Source organism: Andrena cerasifolii, chromosome 5 (genome assembly GCF_050908995.1).
Source record: "Andrena cerasifolii isolate SP2316 chromosome 5, iyAndCera1_principal, whole genome shotgun sequence".
Lineage (NCBI taxonomy): Eukaryota > Metazoa > Arthropoda > Insecta > Hymenoptera > Andrenidae > Andrena > Andrena cerasifolii.
This window is the reverse complement of record NC_135122.1, coordinates 9257205-9280281: the sequence shown is the minus strand read 5'-3', so window position 1 is coordinate 9280281 and position 23077 is coordinate 9257205. Positions and strand designations below refer to the sequence as shown.

Below are 23077 nucleotides of genomic sequence, written 5' to 3'. Positions count from 1 at the left end.
TGCTTAAGACGTCTTGCAACGCAACACGTTAACCAACCAAATGCAAGCCATTATCTGTTTCCCACAGCTCCTTTTGTTCCTCAGTCGTACTTTTACATATTTTCCGATAGAATGAAACACCCACTATGACCCAATTACCCTGTGACTCTAATCATCTGTATCTGGCTATCCTCATTCTAATTTCGTCCACGTGATTCTCCTGTTCCACTTACGTATTCTTAGTTACACAGTTCTATTTCTATCCATTCTTGCCCATTTCGTGCAATCACGAGGCGTTGCAGTGAATCAATCGAAAGCACGGACAGCGAGTGTAGCCAACTTCCAGCACGCGATGCTTGTTCGACCAAAAAGCATCCAGTAAACATTCCGGGATTGCCACAGCTACCCCTCTTGTCGCGCGCGCCCTGGCGCGTTCGGCGCCTGCCGAAACTTAGAGGCAAGTCAAAGCGAGAAATGACGGGCGTCGCGATTCGTCAAATAAAAGGGCCAGCCCCAGGAATCCCAGCCGCGGAGTAATATTTCACTGACTCCGCGGGAGATCCGCTGGCAGCCTTGAAGCTGCTCCACTCGTTTAATTACTTCTTGCGGGACTATTGCACGAGACAGTTCACACGGCGCCAGCTGAACCGCTATTGTGCTGAACATTTCAAGCCTTCGGGCCAGTGCCATTATCGTATAAACTGGTGCGGCACTTTAAATGATTCAACGTGAAAGAACAGCCAAGCAATAAGGGGAGGCGAAGGAGATAAACCACTGCTCGGCCTCGTCTTCGCGGGGTAGCGAGGCAGAAGACGATGATAATTGCGTTAGATAGCGGTGCACGTCTGAAATATTGCACGCTGATGATACAGTTCATTTGGTATCTCGTCGGGAAAATTACGACCGCCCTTCTGGAGTTACCGGGCGATTAGAGAATTCACTTGACGCGCTGTTTAATGCCTCGTGATTGGTACCGCGGGGAATAATTATTTCGAGGCGAACCGATGCTGTAATTTTTCTTACAATTCTCAGGTGAACGAAAGCAAGTCCTCCCTGCAATTGTGTTCATAGATTTAATCAATTACATTTGAAGTGAATTTACAAAAAAAGAAGTCGATTGATGGATGAAACGCAGTCTTCACTGGTGTAATTCTGAAAATACGTGGCATTGTGTAATTCTCTTCGTACCTTTGGTGGCTTTGTACGTATCTCGTCGGAAAAGGCTCTTTCTTTTTAATTAATACTGGGTCAAGAGGACTGCCAACACTGGTTTCTCACTAGCGAAAGCTTATTTTGCCTGATGCGGCAGCGGCGGGGTCGTGTTTATGAATGACCTTACGGATGAAAAGAGCAGACAGCAATGTCTGAAGGAATCGGCGACCGATCAAAGTAGGAGCAAATTCAAAGCAAGAAACCACGGGATTCTGGCATAGACGTCTGGCTCGTTGTCAAATGAAAGTAGACCTGCCTCCATTCGTTAACGCACGCGTAAACGACGAGCTGCGTTTAAATCTGGAGTGTACTCAGCAAAAAATGGAGGAGATGAAAGAAACAGAAAGAAAGGGATCGTGATGTAGATGCCGGAGAAAGAAAATGCCACTGGCACCGCTGTTTCCAGCGCGCTGTTTTGCAATTCTACTTCGAGATCCTACGCTTCATGGTCGAAACTAATGATTATCTGGTGTCTCGGCGTGATCAGCTTAATTTGAATAAGAAATTGTTTTTATAAAATACACTTCATCCTGACAGAAGGCAACATTATTGTTTTTAGGTGACATTCCACACCAAGTTAGGTTTGCATCGTATCGTTGCACCAACTTTACCACAGTAACCCTTCAAACACCAACCCCAAGTCAAACTCGACGTACAAATGATACTTCATTCCAGCTTATTGCAGAGTTCAACGAGTTAATTTATGATAAAGCAGCGGCGGAACGAAGCAAAAGGACCAACTAACACCTAAACAATACTATGTACCATAACTCCATGTTATAACAAGCTGGAAGTTTCGTTTACAACTCTATGACTGAAAACCACCTCATTGAGTGCTGCATTCTTCGAGCACGTGGCTGCATGGCGTTCAGACTGAAGGGCTTCGCGAGATTATGCATAACGTGTGAGGTCGTTTGCAAGTAGCGCGCGAAATTTCCGTACACGTCACCCAGAGGATCGGTAGCTATTCAGCAAGCTTGTTCATATACGCCATAAAAATAGTCACGCAATATTAAGCTGACGTGCAGCGGGAAGAAGCGAAGGCATCTTTCTCAGCGCGCAAATCGAGTTGATCACTAATACAGCAACGTCTTCGTAAAGTTGTAGTCGAAGGCAGGGACATTACCGGGAACTTTCAAACTCAATTTTCTTCGAGACGAATGCTTGTATGAAAAACAGATCCTATTTCGCACTTTCCTTTCTCTCCTTTCTGAGGGATCATCTCCGTTCCAATTGTACCGCAAATTACGTCCTGCTCTACATAGAGCAGGCCCTCTCAAAGTACGGCGGGTAATTTCAGTGTGGTTGAATGAAGTGGTTGAAAAAGTGACAGATTGGAAGAGGGAATATGGTAACCACCGTGTGAAGGAATTTACCCTCTATAATAGATATTTTTAGGGCATTGGTGGATATTGAAGATTTTACATAAATTAACAAGTTAATTCCAGTTTCGTTTCCTAAACACTTTATGGTAAAGTAAAGGTTTGTGATTCCTATTTTACAATAGTTGAATATGGGACTTTTGTGAATTAACCACTGCAATATAAAATACAGATGTTATAATGTTACCCGAAAATCACATAGTTGCTATAAAGGGTTAAAGATGGACTCAATGGTATGTACCTGTTACAATAATTTATTTAATAGTTGCTTAGAGAAACTAAGAACTATTTGGTATGAAATTAAACGAAAATTGAGGGAGAGTAACGTTTATTCCACCTAAAGTACGAAAAATACTCATTTTAGAAGTAATGGAGTTAGTAGAGTAAATACTAATTTCTTTAAGTAACGAACAGATTTTAATTCCTTTCTAAGAACAGAACGTTTCGCCGAGTGTAAATATAATTCCCCTGCAGCTGTTATTCAGTTTCCTTTCGGTTAGGTTTCAATTTTCCTAACGTATTTAAAAGTCAGATTTATTTGATAAAAAATAATCAGAAGCAAATACGATGTTGCCTTTAAATCGTCCACTTTGTTGCATCGACTCGTTCAATTAATAATGGATTTGTAATTTAAACGAGACGTTTCGTTGCCACAGAGTACTTGTTCGGTATTATTTGATTATACACCCACGGAAATGCTTATCAAGTTGCAGCTCGTTATAATTTACGCCCCCGATGCGAACGGCAGTAATTGCATAAACTCGAATAAATGGAAGTTGAGAAGTTCTCCGGATTCAATCATTTACACCCGCTTTTGGGTTAATGTTTCAGCCAACTTTCCCTTCGCAGGCTGATGTAATCTTGAATAATATAAAAGTATGTCTCCTCGAAGCAGAACCGTCGCAAAGACAATGGGAGACAAAGGGAGATAAATCGATTCATGCCTCGGCTCCAACTAAATGATGAGGCTCTGCCACTGTTTCCTTTGTATCTGGAAACTTAAAGCAACTCCTAACGCCTGTTGACACCAATCACTGTAACTCGTTTACTGCCGTTCCGCGTCTAATAATTAGTTTCGCTAATCAACTATGAATGTTACATAATGCTCAGTTTAAGGTATTCATTTCGTTTGTGTGAACGCTAATTTGTTACCCAATATTGCGGTTGAATTTTATTGAAACATTTTAGAGGTTTCTGTTTAAACATGATCCGTTGATGTCGAAGTATACGAAATTAAGTGCACCGTTTTATTTCAGGAAGGAAGGTAGGGTACATTGCTCGAGTAAAACTTTATGTGTGGAAAATTCATCATTGTACGATATTATGTTAGCATACAGAGATGAGTTTTTAAATTTCACCAAGCACTTCACGTTTTACGATACATATGAGGTGGTCCATCAGGGAAGGCACGTTTACTGTTTTAAGTTTTACTATAAAAGTAAAGAAATTGCGGGAGTTAAGCTTGAGTAATTTCGTGGAGGGAATGAAGCACGTCATTCGTTTGCCCTAAAAGACATTTCTTTGTAGAATAATCAAGATCGTCAGCACACCTTAAAATGAAATCACACATTACTTTGAAAATATCTACAATTATAAGAATCTAAATACTATGTAAACTTAATAACCTGTGATACATTCACGATGAACTCATGCGAATGATCGAGAAGTCTGGCCTGGCTGCTGTGAATTGTGAACAAGCAAGAAAACCCGGTTTCTTAATCGTTAGTAAAACGGCCAACGATTGAGTCGACCAAGAAGTCCCAGTCTGGACTTCGAAAAATAAAGGTCGCCCGAGGTGAGTAACGGCGACGGGATTAAATTGCAAGGAAACAAAGCGGAACTAGGAATACGAAGAAGGCAGGGAGAATACGAGTTGTTGGTGCATTTACGGGTTACTGAAAACCTGGCGGTCGAGTTTTCGTCGTTTTGGCGGCGACACCGACCCTAATAAATTTTCACTAATTCTTCGAATACTCGAGAAACACACAGCGATTACGGGCCCCAGTATCACCTCTCCTGTTTTTTGACGCTATTCACTCAAGTTTATCGATCCTCCCACACAGGTGCCTGTTAATCTACATTAGGCAGACAGTCCACGATGGCAACTTGCCGAGCTTTTAAATACATTCAATTTAAACGGGTTGAATCATCCATGAGGGAGAACTAAAATGTAGGGCAAAATTCACATTGGTAAAATGGAAAAATGAAATAATATATATATATATATATATATATATATATATATATATATATATATATATATATTATAATAAATTTGGAGCACGCGATTAGGTCATCCACTCGAGTACTAAGAATTTCTAGGACTAATGATACATTTATTAAACCTCCACTGTCGCGTGTAAATTAATTGGTGAGCTCTTGCATTTACAAATATATACAATTATCTGTATCTAGCTTTTCTTATTCTAATTTGGTCCACGCGATGCCCCTGTCCAGTTTTCGTCACTCAACTTGAAGGTAGCAGTGTTAATTTAATAACGTTAAAAAGGTATGAAACCTTAAATTTGCTCTATGAAATTAACACGCTGTAAATATTAAGTGAATTTGAGAAAGTTCAGTCGCAATGCAAGCTTTATTTAAATCAAAGCATCGTCGTGCATAAAGTTACTAATAAAAAAAATTTACTCCACCATTGGTTGAAACCTATCTTGAAAGATCGTAGAATGAATTACAACGACATTACCGGCAATGTGGAAATTGAATAAATAATTCCACTTTTATTATAATCATTAATAAAGTAACACTATTAATTCTAAAGTATAATTTATATACCACTTGGCCGTTACTTTGAAAATGAAATAAGACGCCACTCAAAACCGTATAACATTAGTTTTAGAAACGGTAATAGGTTTCAGAGCTGTGTACATTAAATATAAAATAAAACTGTGAACGTTGCTGTCTGACGCACTGAACGGTCGGCAATGCCATATAAAGTCGAAAAATAATTTTCACTGTAAAATACAAACGTTCAAAGCCGGCCAACAGAAATAAATTGGGCATTCTCGGAATTCAGGCACGTACAATTCGCGCATGCATTTAAATGAGATTAATCGGCAGCACATAGCTGCGCTTTTTCTGTAAGGGCGCGACGACGTTACCGCACATATCTAATTTACACATTTCATGTCGACATTTTTTCCAGCTGTCTGCGTTAGTATACGTTTTCGACGGTAACATCCCTTCATGAAGGGAATACCAATTTTGGGAGAAAAGTAGTATTTGTAACTGGATTCGTAACACTATTTATTGTAAAAATTTCCTGGAATCTGCATCCATTCAGTGTACCCATACTTCTCTTTTATTAAGCCAGTTCCTTGTTAGATAAGAATTTAATAAGGGTCTGGAAGTTTTAATTAAATACATACTGTAGTTCTTTGACAAGTACGTAGAGTTGTGCGTAATTTGGGATACGATATAGAAAAGATCGAATGCCTCGCGAGAAAAGTTAAAATCGTAGAATAAAATATTTTCGTACAAAGGTTCGTTTTCGAGGAAATCGAATCTGAAAGTATGTAAAGTGTGTTTACTACGGCCTGAATAGCGTGGCTGACTATAAACGATCATTTCTACTTGCTGTTGCCTTCGCAGAGCTGTGAATATGAACAGTGGTATACTTTGGTATGAGGTTTTGAACTGAGTGAGTTATACAAATCTGTGGTATTACGTGGAACAATGTCATCGTATATTTTTAGATATATAAACAGCAACGAATATTAAAATTAAATTTATTTGAAAACAAAACCACGTAGGAAAGTCGAATGGTGAAAAATATATTCAAAAGTTTTCGTTTGTTACTCGCAACAATGTAGATTAAAACTCCTTTAAAGTGAGACAAGATCATCCCTCATCTTTGTACTAAAATCCACTTTGTCCTGCAGCCATTTAAAAATTTTAATTATAACAGAAGAATTCTATGTATCGATCCAAATAAATGAATATATCTCATCACAGCAGTATTATAACGTATCTAAAGTAAAATATTTATGTTGTTAAATAATAATATGCAAAGATTGATTCTTGTATTGTTGATTCAATAACCTTCGATTATTCACACACACTGAAAAGCTTTTGTACTCGACAGAAAAACAATTTTATCGTTATTACGATACAAGTTAACCATTTTCACCTGTCCGCGGTTCCTAAATTATTGTACAAAAGCTTTGTTATCTTCTATATAAGTTCTTATTGTAATAGGAACTATATTGCAGAAACAGAAGACTATGTAATTTAATGTACAACTAATGTCATTCCCACTGCTACTAAAATCGGCTTCAACAGTATTTTCTATAGCAGTAATATTTAATGAAATGTTTTTAAGAGTTATTAATGAAATTCACCGAGCCGATTTACTGAAAAAAAGAAGGAAAATGTCCTCCAAAGACAAATATGCGAAACTGACCAAAGAAATGCAGATTGCTTCATAAATGCATATTGCATATCGTTACTTTAGGGGATGAATCTGCATTCTGCATCCTACAACAAGTAAGAACTGTTACGTGAGCGTAGATTGTATGCAGCACAGTTTACCAATTCTAAGGGAACAATAACGCAGTTTAATTAACATTAAACGTCATTTGCAGAATATCACATCCAGCTCATATCATTCCTTGTCACTAATTTGTCAGTGTATTTAATATTATGTTCCTACGCCGTTACTACTCGTTTCTTTACTAGACAATTTGCTTCACAAAAAGCAAGATTATTTATAAGCACTATATCAGATCCAGACGGTTCGCAGCGTGCATTCAACAAAGAATAAATACTTTGAGCATTTCCATTAATCTTTCGTAGCTCAGCAACCGTTGTACGTACGACCTACATCCATATAACGTTTTTTACTTGCCCCAGAGTGCAGAATCTTCTCCAGAAAAATTACCATACATTTATAAGTCACTCTGTGTAATTAAGATTGCAACATTATTTGCGATGTACATATGAAGTTAATCTGAAAGTATAATTTCTGGAATATTATTTTTCCCAGGTGAGATCTCGTTAAACGCGTTCACAATATAAAGTTCTCCATAGAAATGCACACTCTTAATAGATTTCCATAGAAGCAAATCAGCGCCTATAATTGTTTCGAACTACTAACCCATGAATGCAAAAGTATCGATAATAACGAAAATCTGATAAATCGACCAACAAGTTCAAATACCAAACATCGTTAAGGAACTGCTCTAACGAACAGCTATAATGGCAGAAGGAGAATGTATTTTTATAGCTCGCGTAATAGGGTTGCTCAAACACTTTCAGCCACCACGAATACATTTTTCGCAACACGTCCTAAACAAGTGACGACTAAAGGGTCCTTTGCACGTGTGAACTTCGGCTAAGTGTTTTAGTCGAGAGTAATTATTATGCGCTTTCTAAAACAAGCATAATATGACTCCGCAAAGTTTCCGGGGCACACTTCAAGCTCGGTGGCCATCACGCCACGAACAAGAGAGAACGAAAAGGAGAAGAAATAATGGCCGAGATCCTTTAATCTTCACGAATCTCTTTCGCAGTCCTCTAACAATAAGTATTCATAGCGAATTTAACGAGGCGATTCAAAGTGCCGTTTCCTGGTACAATGCCAGTAGCACACGGCGAAATCACGCTGATAAAAGAAATCCCACTGTTATCAAGGTGTAGTAATGTCATTGAACGGCAAGCACTGCCCCCGCCAGCCCCCTGCAATTGGATCCAAAGCGCGAGGAACCCCCGCTGTTATCTTCCCGGATTTCAAGCCGCCAGCAGATTTTTGGAAAAGGAAAGCTACAGCATCGTTATCGTTACTAACGGTAAGTGGTACCGGATGGTTTTCCACAGTACTGCAACTTTTTCTCGTTCCACTGCACCTTTGTACAGCGGCTCGCGAGCAGGACTATTGAATTCTACTTAATTCTTATCACTCTCGTGCCTCGTGATTTGGACATTCTTGTCACTTATCAGCGACTAGCAACATATCCGTCCTTCGCGACGGTGGAATAAGTAAAAGAAATTACTTTTATATGTATCTGTAAAGTGGTGGGAAAGTAGTATAAAAGTACAACGTATCAAGCCAGAGTAAAGGAATATTGAAGACACTATCGTTAAAAATATCTTGTTCGAGAATTCTGTAATGTATCTACTCATGGCATTGAAAGAAACATTTAAATAAAATATTCAAATCATTCGAGGCAAGGAAAATATGAACCTACGCAGTTGAACATTTTAAAATGTTGCGCAATTCGACAGCACTGCCACGTAGGTTCGTTTAAGTGGAAACCTTACTTGACGCCACTTGGAAAGTATTACACACTTTCTTAATTAATTTCTCTCTTTAATATTCCATCGATTTTATCGCCGCGACGGAAATATCTAGTACGTGGAAAAACGTCCAGGAACTTGTGCAAACAAGTGTCAAGTACCAAATACACGCGTGGTATTAATAACAATTACGGATAACGCAACCGAATCGGTAACATAAATTGTCTTATTTGACCGGATATCTGAGCGTACAATAACGATAAAAAATATTATTCCCACCGCAATGCGTGCCAGATGTCGAGCGTGCCCTGAATCCGCGCAAAATTTTAAATAATCCGCTCGCTAATGACGGGAAACATAAGTTTAAGGAGGAAATTTCAAACAGTGAAGTGCTACTTATTCATTCCGCTCAGAGTCCCATATTTTCCGCATTATTATGCAAAATCGGCGTCACAGTGCCGCCTTTTATGCACATACCAGTGGCAGCAAGTTTGAAACAAATTAATAGTTCGGAAGCGTCTCGACGTCCATTGATAAATTGCGCAAAATGAGAAAAAAAATGGTGACGAATTAATAGCAGCATCCCTGAACAACATTTATCATCTCTAGATCCACCAGCCAATTTTGTCGCCAGTAAGCACATACTTGGACGCCAATTTCTCTGCGAATGACACATTTGCCGGACTTCTTTTTTAAAATACAGCAGAGTGCCAAACTACAGATGCCTATCGATATATTCTACATAAAATGGAAGTGCCAATAATTCAAGAGACTTTGTAGAAAACACTGCCAAAAATCAAATTCCACACTACCATTGACACGTAAAATATTTTCCACTAAAAAGATGCGTTCTTTTTAATTTTCGCACTTGCAATACTTTCCACAAGGACTCTTCAATTCCGCATAAATTTAAAAACGGATCTCTACATCTCTCCTATCGAATAAAAGCAACGCTTAAAAAAGATCCCGCCCCCTGAATGTTTACACAGTCGATTCCATACCGCCTCCTGCATATCAAAATACGACCCCCCGAGCTAAATACAGGAGCCAACTTTCCGGCAGAACACTAGAAGAATGATAAGCACCGCAACGTGTGCGCCATTGTTCGTCAACAAATGCAAGTGTCCCGCCAGTTAATTATGCGATTCCGCCATGCCAGATATTCACATCGTAGCCCCGAAGCGATGTAACGAATTCTCGAGGAACCGCCGGGCGAAATGAGCGCTGCAAGTTCCTCGAACAGAATGTATCACTCCGGAGTGCACAGATTAAAATGTATCGATCACAGATTTACAGCACGGGCCTGCCGACTTGTTGTCGAGCCTCGCTGCGGACCTCTGACAAAGGTGCAAGCATTAATGGCCCATCGTGGACCGACTTTCCTCCAAAGTGGCAGTAACCCGCGGAACAAAAGAACGCGTTCCCCTAGGTGGATCTGGCGGTGCACGATTACAGAGTTCTTGGAAATTCATCTCCCTTGAATTGGAGCATGTCCATCCGTGTCGCGGCCCGAAAGAAGAACCTCATTCCCCGTTTGATCCTATTCACGAATTTCTACCATCATCCCTCGCACGTGTACATACCTAATTTACGTTCTTCCGCTTCACCCCACTCGCATGTCCCCTCGTCGGCTTTCGGATTCTTTATGCACACACTGAACTGTCGCAAGTGCCCGTGCACGAAACGTACGTATATTATTAAGAGCCGTGCATCGTAATTCCGTTCGTTTAAACGCGTGACACATTTAATTGTATTTGCAAAACTTCCGACGCGTGCTCGACTGCTAACTCTTAATCACGTTCAATTTCGTTTCGGAGAACTGGCCAAGCAATAGTTCCCCTTAATCAGGCGGGGAATCATTTCTACCGTAGAATTATCTAAATCTCATCTACCGTAAAACTTGTTACTTAAAACGTTAAAACTTTAAATCCCTGTTCACGTACGCTCCAAGCATTTGTACAAACGTCACGTCGTCATTTATCGAGGGGTCCTTTAATCTGTTACAATTCAGCATCCTGCGATTCTACACCGACGTTTCCCCGAGAAACTCAGCCCTCCCGCCGGCGAGTGAATTTTTTCATTGTCCAACTTCGCAGCACGAGCACGCCGCATAGTTTGTTCGACGCGATTTAGCGGACGGCATTTTTTTTTTTTTCAAAAATACCCAGCCCGCTGAAGGGGAGGCCGGAGAAGTTGAACACGTTTCAAGCGTCACGGGAAGCCAGGCATCGCTGGATGAGCGCGGGCAGATGCACGTTGGAGCCGTGTTTTCGGCACGGCGATCGCGCGCGTACTGAAAATCCCAGTAACCACCCCCCGTCGACCCTCCCCTCGCGCCCCAACCGCCCCGGTTCTAATACAGACAACACTGTCTGCGTCTATGCACGTAGCGACGGGCCGTTGTGGGGGTGTAAGTTACGTGTGTAGAACGCATCCGGTGCACATTCGCGCCCCGGGAACTTGAACTTCCACGTGAAATTGTCGCCTTATCAGCGGCCGTAACAACCCTTTGGCTAGCGGGGTGATATCGGTTAAACGCACGGTTATTAATCAGCGCGGCGGATTTCGTTCGCTCTCGAGAGCACCCTCCAGCCACGGGAAAGATTCCGTACGTTCGAGAGATACCAATTTCGATAACAGCGCCTGCGATCGCCAGTGGGAGGACGGGGCGGCGCAACGAGCACACGCGTCCTTCTCGGAATTAAATACCGCCGATGCCGCGAGGAGCAATGGTTATTGAAACGTTCCGTCGCGGCTCGAGTAATTAACTGTCGCTTCGATCGAGAGATACCCTTGCGTGAATGAATCGCCCCGACCATTTTACTATCTTACGCCCACGGCATATCATTTGGACGCTTCAAAAATTCCGCCCGCGTTCGAGCGCGCGGAAGGGATGATTTATGATGGGCGGCTGGCCTATGGTGAGCGTACAGGGCGATTTATCGCTGGATTCGGTACTAGCGTTATTATTTGAATGAAGTTTTATTGATCGTCGTTCGATGCACGAGACACTCAATTATTCGAATTTCGCGCGCGAAACGAGAGAGAAGGATGTTACTTCGTATATGAGTAACGAATCTGTTTTTATTTTACTCGTATTAAGAAAATTTCTGCTTCAGTTTGAAGTGTTTTTTTTTTTGTAATTTGGCATCATTTTGTGTAATAAAATTTTGTAGTTATGTGAGATTTTGCTAAGTGGTAGAGTGCGGTCATTTTTTAGTAATAAACAATTCAATTTAAAAGTGGCAACGAAGGTATCATGTTAATAGTATGATGTTTCAAGTGTGAACAATGGGTAATGGAGATATATTTTATTTACGGCCCTGCTGTGTTATTTGTTATTTATACCAGTAATGAAAGATGCAAGCAGATTCCGAAGATAAAGTGCAAAACGGTGTTTTTATGCAATACTTCATATTTCGACGCTGATCTGCCTTCGAGCCGAAGAGGGATAAATGAACAACACAAAGAGTAAAGGATGCAATAAATCATGAAGGGCGTTATTTTTTGCAAAAATAAACACAAATTGGACTCAGAAAAATAAATGACCTATAAGAGTCTGTGATATTAAACCATAGGTTTTCAACCACACCACCATGATTTTTTTAAACGAATACGTTTGGTAGGTCATGGTCTATACCTACCCCACTTGTACTCCAGGTTTACTTAGGAAGAAAGCTTTCTACGAAGAAATGTCATTTCACACTCTCCGACTCATCTTTCCAACAGATATTCATTTCGGATTTGAAAGAAAGGGAATAAGAAAAATTCATAGATATCTGCCAAAGTAGGTAGGGCAAACGTATGTAATATGGGACAGCTGAATTTAAAAGCTTGCCAAAAGTGGGGGAGTTTGTTCTTTTTTTAATGAAACTGGCATGAGGGGTGGTAGGAACTAATGCATAATCATATTTGCATAACCGAATATAAAAAATTCAAACGATTTGAAATTATACTGAAGAAACTAAAAAGAGTGAAGATTTATTAAGTAGGGGATACAAATACACAAATATATATCATTTCTTGGAATTTATTGTTGCTTCTTCATTGAAATTTTACGATGCTCCGTGTTACGTGCCATTCCATATTACCTACCTTTACCCTACATCCTATATTACGAAATTTAAAAAACATGAAATAGTGATATGTAGTCCTTAGTCGAATTAATTATCGAATCTAGGGTAACTTTACACCAAGCACTTACCTGGAAAGTGTGATCATCCGCGTCACAAATATTGACGTCACCTGGACGTGGACTTGCATAATTACGGCCATAAAATTTCACTCCGAGCATTGGGATGCGAGGATCCAATTCAGTTTGATCGAACAATCATTATTATTGGTGGAACGTACCAGAACCACTATCTGTGAAGCGTATTGGTAAATTGTTTACTGCATCGCACAAATCAGTCTACACATATGTACAATTCATACCTATTTATACCCGTGGAGTTCGTAGATGCTTCGTAGGCAATATTCTTATAGTCGTGGAGCACCCTAGAGGATCTAATTTTCATGAAGGAAATTCCATACGTCCCGAAGCCATCGAGAAACGAACGAAACTTTTGCGTATGCCTTCGTCCGCTTGCAAAACTTTCAAATGACTCGCATTCGGGGAAATGTAAACTAAACTTCTACGATGCTTTAATGGATTCAGAGGAACATTTCGCCAATCTTTCTCTCTTTCAATCGAAATAATCCGCACCGAAGTCAAACTATCCAGACACGAATGGAGCAGGGCCCGTTCGATTTAAATTAATGAGAGAAGTGTCGTTCGGTTAAGTGCTGCTCAATTACTTTCTACTGTCTGATTCCTGAACTTGCTATTAAGGCGAACCGATAGGAATCTACTTACACAGATTTAATAATTAGAACCATTATGAATGGTGAGAAAAATTTATCTTCCTTCTTGATGACATATTTTGTGGTCCTAGTTAGATTACTAACTTCAGATCTGAAGTTTCTACTTTTTATTTGTTTAAGACAGAAAATAGATATTGAAGTTGTGGATCGATAATTGATATGCAAGGTGATGTAAAGAAAGAATCGAGGAACTGAGTACTGCCAAAGACGAACTAAAAGTTTCCCTGATGTAGGTCGACAAAGCCAATCCCAGCACTCTTTGGATCCAGTAACGTTAATTACATGCTTGCCTTAAAAAAATATTTGCCTCCCTCTAGAATTTCAACTAAGTTGAATTAAAATTTTCCTTTGGTTTATTGCATAACATAAAAATTCATTTAATTCATCGCATAAATCAAAATTTCGAAATGTATTCTTCGTTTTTCAATCTCTGCACCAATTATATTCTTTTGTACTTTAGAATGTATAAACAAAATCAATCCTAATTAGTTTATTTCTTAAAATAACAACTACGTGCTATCAAAGTATATACAGTGGCTCACACCAATAATCGTACACTTTAAAATCGCATAACATTTTTACAATTGGTCCAAACGACTTGGGTTTTTTTTTGAGAAACTAGAAGCATTAGTTTAAAAAAAAATAATAAAGGTCGTTTTTCAACTTTTTTCTTCTGAGCCTGTAATGAAAATTCAAAAATCGTGTTTGCAGATTTAAGTAAGTTGTATACATGCTGATAATTTCATCAAAATCGTTTAACGTTGCTATGAGCTACAAACTAATAAATAAGGTCGAAAATCGCGAAATTTTCGAAATCAGCGATGTTATGCGATTTTAAAGAGTGTACGATTATTGGCGTGAGCCACTGTACAAGGAATACAAAAAATCGATCAAAATAAATAAATCACTAAATGTCAAATGATCCAAAAATTGAGCATCCTTATTTACACATCCTATTTAAATGAAAGGTGATTTTTTGCCCTTAAATAAATCAGAACGTTTACATTGCACGTGCTCCTTTAATAATTTTTACTCCGCGCGTTGATTCCTCAACTGGTTCACTCATGCTGCGTAAATAAAAGCTTAAAAACCTGTACACACACTTTATATCCGTCCTTCAAAATGTCGAGAACGCTTTCCAGTTTTTATGCGCGCCTTTACAGGCCACTGTGTACATACATAACGTATGTATACACACTACATACCTCTGAATAGCGTCACAATATTTAAATATAACAGTGCAATGTACTTAAAAGCCTTCTTACAGTATTTCTAGAAAAGAGGCTTAACTCGGACCAGCTCTTCCTTTTTTGAGAAATGCACTTTACCTTCAGGCAACTGGGAGCTTTCTGTGCTCTCCATGGTAATACAATACTATGCTGCAGGATGGAGGAAAGATTTCTTGTAATTCAAAGAACATTCGATAGCAAAATAAAGAGCATTTATATTCCCATTACATTTTTCTCCTGATAATGACATTCAGTGACTGCATTAATAAATGGCAAATGTTCCATCCGTGATATAATAATTGAATTTTTTTTATTTTCATCGAAAGACGTTTAATATAATCGGAGAGTAATTGAATTCTCATTTCAAAAGGAATTTCACACTTTCTACTAAAACAGAATTTAAATGTTAGAAATTTTATAACGTTCTTATGATAAATTGAATTTCACCCTCTCTCGCAGAAAGATTTCAAGCATTTGGAGCTCTATTAAGCACTCATCTTGAAGTGAATTTCACGCGTTCCTTCAAAGAACTTCGAAACGCGGAGGTTTCACAGGGTTTTTATTTTAAAACAAATTTCCCGAACTCTTATGAAGTAACCATAAATGTTCCAAACTTATTTCTTTTTTGAAAATAAGAGTTTCTTGTAAAACCTGTTTCTTTAATGACTCGTTTTATAGGTACATGTACCATTCAATTACAATCAGTATCAATGTACAGCGAAACAAACTACTATCAGGTTAAATCAGTTGTTAAATTTTATTAATAGCTATTTTTCTAGCTCTGAAAACACTCGTCCAAAATTTACTTACAAACATGGAATAGGTAATTCTTCAAAATCTATGTTATACCCTCCATCATTTACACCCCCGACCTGAAGTTACTAACCGGGAAACTGTATCTTTACGACTGATTTTATGTACTCGCGAACTTTCCTCAAGTCTGCCCAAAGTTATTCTTTGCGACCACGGAATTGCTCACACTAACTAAGCTAAAAATACACCTTGTTACTGAACGGCAACTTTCTTATCTTCTTTTCTAGCTTTCCCCTTTTTATCCACGAAATGCATTTACCTTTGGCGATCCTTACCCTTTCCTTTTATTCAAAGCCCGCTTTTGTCTACGTACTTCCGCAACCCCGACTCCATCCAAGCTTTGTAATTTTACGCTTCATTGCTTACCATCATTACATTCGCAATGAATATTTCATCCGTTGCTTTTATGTCTGCGCTACTTCTAGCCTGAAAACGTTATTCCACTTCATGTCGATTCTGCTTTGCCTCTTGTGCGGTAACTCGTTGAACATCTTCATATCGGACCATCTCAAGATTCCAGTTCGTAATAAAATCGACAATTTCCACTTCTAACGCGTTAATTTACTTCATATGTAATCAATATTACAAATCGTGCAGGGCGTTCTGACTTTTATGGTCAAATTAATATATAGCACTTTGGATATATAAAATAAAATACCAAAGACGATCGAAGGAATTACATAATTGTCAAAATCATGGTGAATCATTTATTTTTCCGATAACAATTTACAAAAGGGTAGTCCTAACCGATTTCGGTGACCTTGAAATATGTTGTCGAAGTTAACATTCTGAACCACTTTTTCCTGTAGGTATAGATGTTACCGCCGCTCGGCTTTCGTTTTCGAGATATTTACAAAAAAACTGTGATCAATAGTTAGTTGCAGGGCTTGAAAAGGTTCCGAAAATAACTGTTTGTAAGCATACCTTATAAAGTGAAAATAAATAAATTATACAAAAGGTTTTAATAAAATTTTAATTCATCATCAATAAAAACATCTTTTATTACCTTCACGGTACATATTTTAATCTTGTTTATTTTCTTTCACAACTTCAATCATATTCGCACGCGAGGAGTAGATTTTCTAACACTTTCCTTGTAAAATATTGCCTCACATTTGTTTCATACAATAATATTAGTTTTAAAGTATAAAAATATAGTAAACGTCGTCTAAAAATATAAAATATTTATTTATACATTTAATACCTTACATGCACATGTAGCGTATATACAAAGTTAATTTACAGTATTTTAATTTGGTAAAAACTAGTGCTCCTATAAGAAGCTTCGTTTTACATTCCATGTTAAGGAACAATTTGTGCATTTTCGGGGTCAGTGTCGTTCATAAGATCATCAATTCCGAAACTGTATCTTTCATCGTTCCCAACAGAAATCTGTTTAAACCCATCCTTCTCTTTAGAAGTTAATATTCTTTGATTAAGAGGCACATAGGATTCACTTATATTAGCAAATTCATCAACAAATTGATCACAATTTACGATACTTTCTCGACTTCGATCAAACTCTGTTTCGTTATTAATTCCCTTATCGATCGTATTAAAATCTTCATCAGTCTTCGCATTTAAATTACTTTCACTCGTAGATACGTGCTCGCCCTTTATGGTATTAAATTGAAAAACTCTTTCGCCACATATATTGTCGATTATCTCCGTCATATTTAAATCGTGATCGTCGTTATCGCTAATAAAATCATCCGGTGAAAGTTCATCAAACATTCTGCCCAAAGTATTATTCAACATTGAATTTACTTTCTCTAATTGCAACACTTTATCGAACTGAGGACCACGTTTCACTCTGCTACCTTTTTCTTGACTTTCGCGTGGCCCGTTTACTTTCTTACATCTTTTCGGCGTGATGCTCATTTTCTCGAAAGATTCTTCTAACGATACGGTAGGATTTTTGGTCACGAAATCATCAATCTTTCGATTGTTCGCCGCATTTGGCGGATTTTTCACGCCTCTTTTCTGTCGCCTCTTTTCCGTTTTATCTGCCTCGGGCTTCTCAACATTCGAAGCACCTTGCGCTTTACTTTTTGTTGCGCGTTTCTTTGCTTTCGGCTTTCTTGCATTTTCGAAGGCTTCCACTAACTCTGGATAACATTTCAATACGGTACTTTGTGGCTCGATGCTCGTTAACTCGGATAAAACATCGACATTATCGTCGTCGTTCTTTGCATCCATTGCGATACATTCTTTCAACTTTACTACTACATCATGATCAGTTTTCCAAATGATCTCGTAACTAGCGACGGACCTAATATTTCGAATCTTCTTTATTGCTTCGGGCACGAATAAATCAGGCATCAATAAACGATCCGCGACAGATATATCTGGAAGGTGAACCAGTTGCCATCGTGTCACTAAAGAAAATACTTTTTCAAACGCATACTGTGGATCCCATGATAAATGTCGTTCCAGAAAGTCCTAACACAAATCGAAACATGAATGCACGAAACTTGCTAAAAACCTGTAAAATTTAATTTACAAACTTACTATCAACTTATTCATTTGTGGTTGTTTCCACTGAAGATCTATTCTTTTAGGTACCGAATCTTTTCTAACTAGAAACTCATCTAGCAATTCCTGATTGGGAAAATCTTCGATAAGAAGTGCTTTCTTTCGCAAAGTAATTTCATTTAATATTAAGGCTCTCTTTTCTCTAGAAGAATATAGTGCAGCAAACATTATAGATGCCTAAACGGATTAACGCGTAATAAACGAAAACTTACCTGTAAGAATCATTGCATTTTATAACAGTGCCACAATCTACACACCCTGATTTTGTGTGCTTCTGCACTTTACCACTGTGTCCACAGGATGAACACACATTTGAGCACAATATTTCTGCTTCTCTCTGATCTAGAGTATTATCTGTTTTCCAACTTTTTATTCTAGAAAAATAATTATATTTGCCTCACATCCTTATAGGGTGAACTGGATGGAATCGAGGGGAATTATGATTTATGTTATACCGTTCCAGTATGCCTTCGTCATTCACAATCTTAAAAAGTTTCAGAGCAGCTTCTTTGCCAACCCCATTCAATCCGTCGTTGTAATCACACCCACACAACAAGGCCAACGCTATCATTTTATTTCTACCCAAATTCAGCAGCCTCACTATTTTTTCCATGGTGTATTTATCCACAGCACCGCCTGTACCCCCTCGATTACCTTGGGCGCTCGTGCAAAAGTTTCGGTAAACTACTTTTGCTCCATACAAAAAGCAATCACTATCCTGACTTATGCACCCATCAACAAGCTGTATGAATACATATTGTACTAACATTAAGAGATAAGCAGAATTCATATTAACCAATGTACAGGGTGGGAAAAAATTCTTAGAGCTAAGAATGAAGCGATTTTAGTGCAAAAATAAGTCGTAAGTACAGAATAAACTTTTATTTACAAAGTGACTTCTCAAGTGACTGATAATGTTTATAAACACTGACTATTTGTTCAGTTTTGTGGTTTTTGTTACAGTCCCGATACTTACAGTTACATCAGCTTAATTATCCGACATGCACAAAGTAATTAAATTATTTCATAAAGCAAACAAAATTGCATGTAGATGGAACATAATAATTTGAAGAAAAAAATATTATGATTATTAATTTTTAGACTTTTAAATTACTTAGTATTGGCTCGAATAATAGATAATTAAATTTAATGCAGGTGTTGAGAGAAATACATTATTACCCCATCTTCGTTTAAGTAAGCACACATAGCTTCCGCCTCTCCTTGCCCTTGTACGCAAGCCAAACCCATATATTTAAGCATTTCTCGGCATTCATTGAGAATCCTATTGAACTGTGATCTGCCTCCTTTTTTAACAGTTTTCCTCTCTCGAAATCCATGACGAATTTCATTTCTCTTTGCAATTGTATTGTGCTTCAAGGTAGGTGCTTTTCCTTCTAACACAAATACTGGTGATATGCCTTGCATGAGAAGGAATGCTGTGCGAAAGTATAAATTCCTGTAATAAAAGACAAGTTACTTAACGCTATTTTAATTTCAAACGGGGGACGCTGACAGGTAGAATTGACAGAAACCAACCTAAGATACATTTTCGGTTGAACGGAATTGTCGGTGATTGTTTGACTATCCACTACCCAACAGCTCATGTCAATGGCTATTGTCTTCCCCTGAAGTTCAAACATTGGTTTTGTCTCGCACAAAGGCGACAAAATATTCCACAGATCTTTCACTCCCATCTTGAACACTTTAAATCAGGTTACAGCAGTTACTTTTTAACCCGTCGGGTACCCGGGTACCCGGACATTACCCGGGATAACTTCAAGCAATTGAATTGTGATGGTTTGTGGTATAGTCTGATGTTAGCCAAAAATGATCGAACAATACCACATTCAATGGCTTGAAGTTATTCTGAGTAGACGAGTACCCGACTAGAGCACTAAAGAGGTGAGTATGCTCATCCGCCATATTGGGTCCTCTAGAGAGAGAAGATTATTGAGTACCCGCCTGTTTGAGTATTGTCAGATTCACTTTATGAACAAAATATGCGTTAAAATAATAGTCGGATTTACATAATTTAATGTAAAGACAAATATTATTAGCAATTTGTTTACTGTGTAATTTTGTATTATTTTGCTACTACTGAATCTGTAGATATTACTTTGAAAACTGATTCCTTTAAAAATACCGTATCGTTTCCGGTATATTATTTTCCGTTATTGGAAATTATCAATTCCTCGTTCATTAGAGTCTTCGTGTATCTAAAAATATATTTCTTGATAAAGATTACAGTTTCTGATAACACGATCGTGTAATCGATTACCAATCTTCACAAGAATGAACCTGTAGTGTGATTTTTTCATAAAATTGAAGTACATTAGAATTAAAAACTTTAAATTAGTTTCTAACTGTATAAAAATTCAGATATAACTATTTACTAATCTATGTGATACAAAGAAATTTCAAGAAGGAAACGTATTCGAGAAACTTTCGATAAAACGCCAATCTTAGTACTACTACATCTATTTCCGTCTTATTCATGTACAGACTGAATGAACTCGTAATCCAAATCGACTGTCTTTTCTTCTTAAACTTTCACATCTACATATATCTCAAAGAAGACATTCTTTCACTACACATCGTAATGCAAGTGTTAACGAATATTAAAAAATGACATAGATAAAATTTGACTGTGTCTACTTGGAATTTGAATGAGTAAACTTGGAAAAAACGTAAACGAGAAATTATTAACTATTCTTTTGACAGTATAGTTCGATCTTTTCATAGAATATCGGACTTGTCATTAGAGCACTTATCACGTCACTGCTATGTTGAGATCGATAAGAACTCCTATGCGAGGTATGAAAAATCAGTGGTTGATAATGACGGACAGAAAAATCTACAAGGGGTATATAAAGGAGATTTCTAGATTCGATGACACAATTGTAATAGTTGCTATAACGTGATTCGAGGGAATTACGAATTTGCGAATTCAAAATGAAAGGTAAGTTCACTGACATAACGAAATTTACAAGATTAATTACTTAAACTTCTTGCATTGCACGGTGAATAAATAACATTTGTAGCAAGTGAATTAAAGACACGCGTTAACAATGATGACAGAAATGGGATTATTTACTTGCAATAAACTGTTCGCGTAAATAATAAGATTTAGAAACTAATCAAATATGTTGATCGTATTGCTTGATAGAAAATATCTGAATTTCCGTATCTGAAGAAACAACTTAATTGTGTAATTTGGTGAATTATATTAAAAACTAACGAAATTCCTACTAAATTCAGTGAACTGTAACATTTTACAGTATAAGACCGGATTTTGTTATTTATTCGGTCTTTTCTATTTTTCATTCGTATTAAATACGTCTAATTTTTAAACGGGAGATGTATTGTCTGAAAGTTGTAGACGATTGACACGAAGTTCAACAGAATTATTTCAAAATTTTCAGCTACCCTTGCACTTGCGTTTGCTACGATTCTCGTGGCTTTCGCTTCTACCAGCCAAGCCGTTGAATGCCCACAAGAAAATGGAGCTCTGGTTACCATACTACCAAATCCAGAAGACTGTAAGACCTTCTACATTTGCAACAGCGGCACCGCATTTTTGATGCAGTGTAGCGAGGGACTTGAATTCAACGCCAGAAAAAGCGTATGCGATTTTCCGGAACACGCTATGTGTCATGCACACCACCGCCCTTCAACGGTTCCACCCACTGCCGCAGCACCATCTGTTTCACCAACTGCACCCGAATGGGAAACATCAACTGAAGCCGCATAGGAACCAACAACAAGCTACAGGACTACATATAATATGTGAATAAAGCAACACTTCTCTGCAGGGTAACTATGCAGAAAAAGGGGCCTCAACTTCAATGATCTTGACCTTGACATATGTTGTCAAGGACATGACCCTGTGTAACTTTTCCTTGTAACATAATCGGCGGTCATTAGTATTAAAAAGTGAATTGAGGTATGGGTATAGGTTTGGGGACTGATTAGGGGGGGCCTAATACCTTTTGAACCACGATCGCGCCAAGCTTCGGACAAAGTGCATATTACTCAGAATCTTCCCCTCTACAACACATCTGAAATTCAACAAAGTTCGAGTTAAGGCCCCCTTTTCTCCATAATTACCATTTCAGGTACAATATATTAATGGAAGAATTGTTATTGAAATTGTTACAAATATAATAAATCTATACCCTTCATAAGCATCTTAATTTTTATCCTTTATATTACCTGCTTAAACCTTAGAAATAGATATTTCGAACGTTGAAATTTAAACGTTTCTATGAATACGTATCTTATGCACACCAAAGATATGAAATTTACTAAAAAATTTCAAATTACTTATAATTTCTTTTTTAAAGTAATTTAAAATACTGTGCAGTAAAATTCAATGCAATAAGCAGAGATTAATAGTTCCTATTTGAATTTTTTACATTTTTTACATTTTATACAATTATTTACATTTTCTACGCGTGTCACGTAGTAAATTCGATGCAACGTAGTAAACCTACCACTGCTTATCAGTGACAAATTACAAAGTGCTTGGATATTAGTATTTCACTAATCAGTGGAGGTAGCAGCAACGACTGAAACTAATATTTAAAGTAAAGGATGGTGGCTAATAAAGTATATTAGCAGGATATATCTAATGTACTCTGCTTTATACATGAGAACACTTTATTTGAAAGGGTTTCAAAATTTAAAAGAAGTTGGTACGCTTGGAGACTCACAAAAATCATCTGCAGTGCGCGGCCATCTGTTGGCATTGTTGGCAACGGTCACGAAGCGTCGCAAGGCGTCGCCACAACACTAAATGCAACGTCCCCGCTA

General features: G+C 38.0%; 3 protein-coding genes across 3 annotated transcripts in view; 1 reads left to right on the top strand and 2 right to left on the bottom strand.

Moving 5' to 3' along the window:
* LOC143369348 (putative G-protein coupled receptor No18) overlaps positions 1-11092 on the bottom strand; it is an 87055-nt gene extending 75963 nt beyond the window's left edge. The window contains exon 1 of the mRNA XM_076813170.1: positions 10409-11092. The gene's annotated coding sequence lies outside the window, so the exon portion shown is untranslated. The remainder of the gene's footprint in view (positions 1-10408) is intronic.
* Positions 11093-16712: 5620 nt separating this feature from the next.
* Gen (XPG-like endonuclease) lies at positions 16713-20146 on the bottom strand. Its single transcript, XM_076812215.1, has 6 exons — positions 19802-20146; positions 19445-19721; positions 18721-19007; positions 18478-18639; positions 18242-18407; positions 16713-18172 (listed from the first exon to the last, which is right to left on the bottom strand). Exons 1-6 carry the CDS (start codon positions 19957-19959, stop codon positions 17033-17035), a joined length of 2190 nt encoding a protein of 729 aa, XP_076668330.1. The 5' UTR covers positions 19960-20146; the 3' UTR covers positions 16713-17032.
* Positions 20147-21064: 918 nt separating this feature from the next.
* LOC143369033 (uncharacterized) lies at positions 21065-22198 on the top strand. Its single transcript, XM_076812404.1, has 2 exons — positions 21065-21224; positions 21688-22198. Exons 1-2 carry the CDS (start codon positions 21218-21220, stop codon positions 22014-22016), a joined length of 336 nt encoding a protein of 111 aa, XP_076668519.1. The 5' UTR covers positions 21065-21217; the 3' UTR covers positions 22017-22198.
* The last annotated feature ends 879 nt before the right edge of the window (positions 22199-23077 follow it).

Coding starts and splice junctions, on each gene's coding strand:
- Gen (XM_076812215.1), bottom strand. CDS start 19,959: ATGGGAGTGAAAGATCTGTGGAATATTTTGTCGCCTTTGTGCGAGACA. Junction 19,722..19,801: donor CAACCGAAAATGTATCTTAG/GTTGGTTTCTGT, acceptor CTTTTATTACAG/GAATTTATACTTTCGCACAG. Junction 18,173..18,241: donor CACAAATGAATAAGTTGATA/GTAAGTTTGTAA, acceptor GATTTGTGTTAG/GACTTTCTGGAACGACATTT.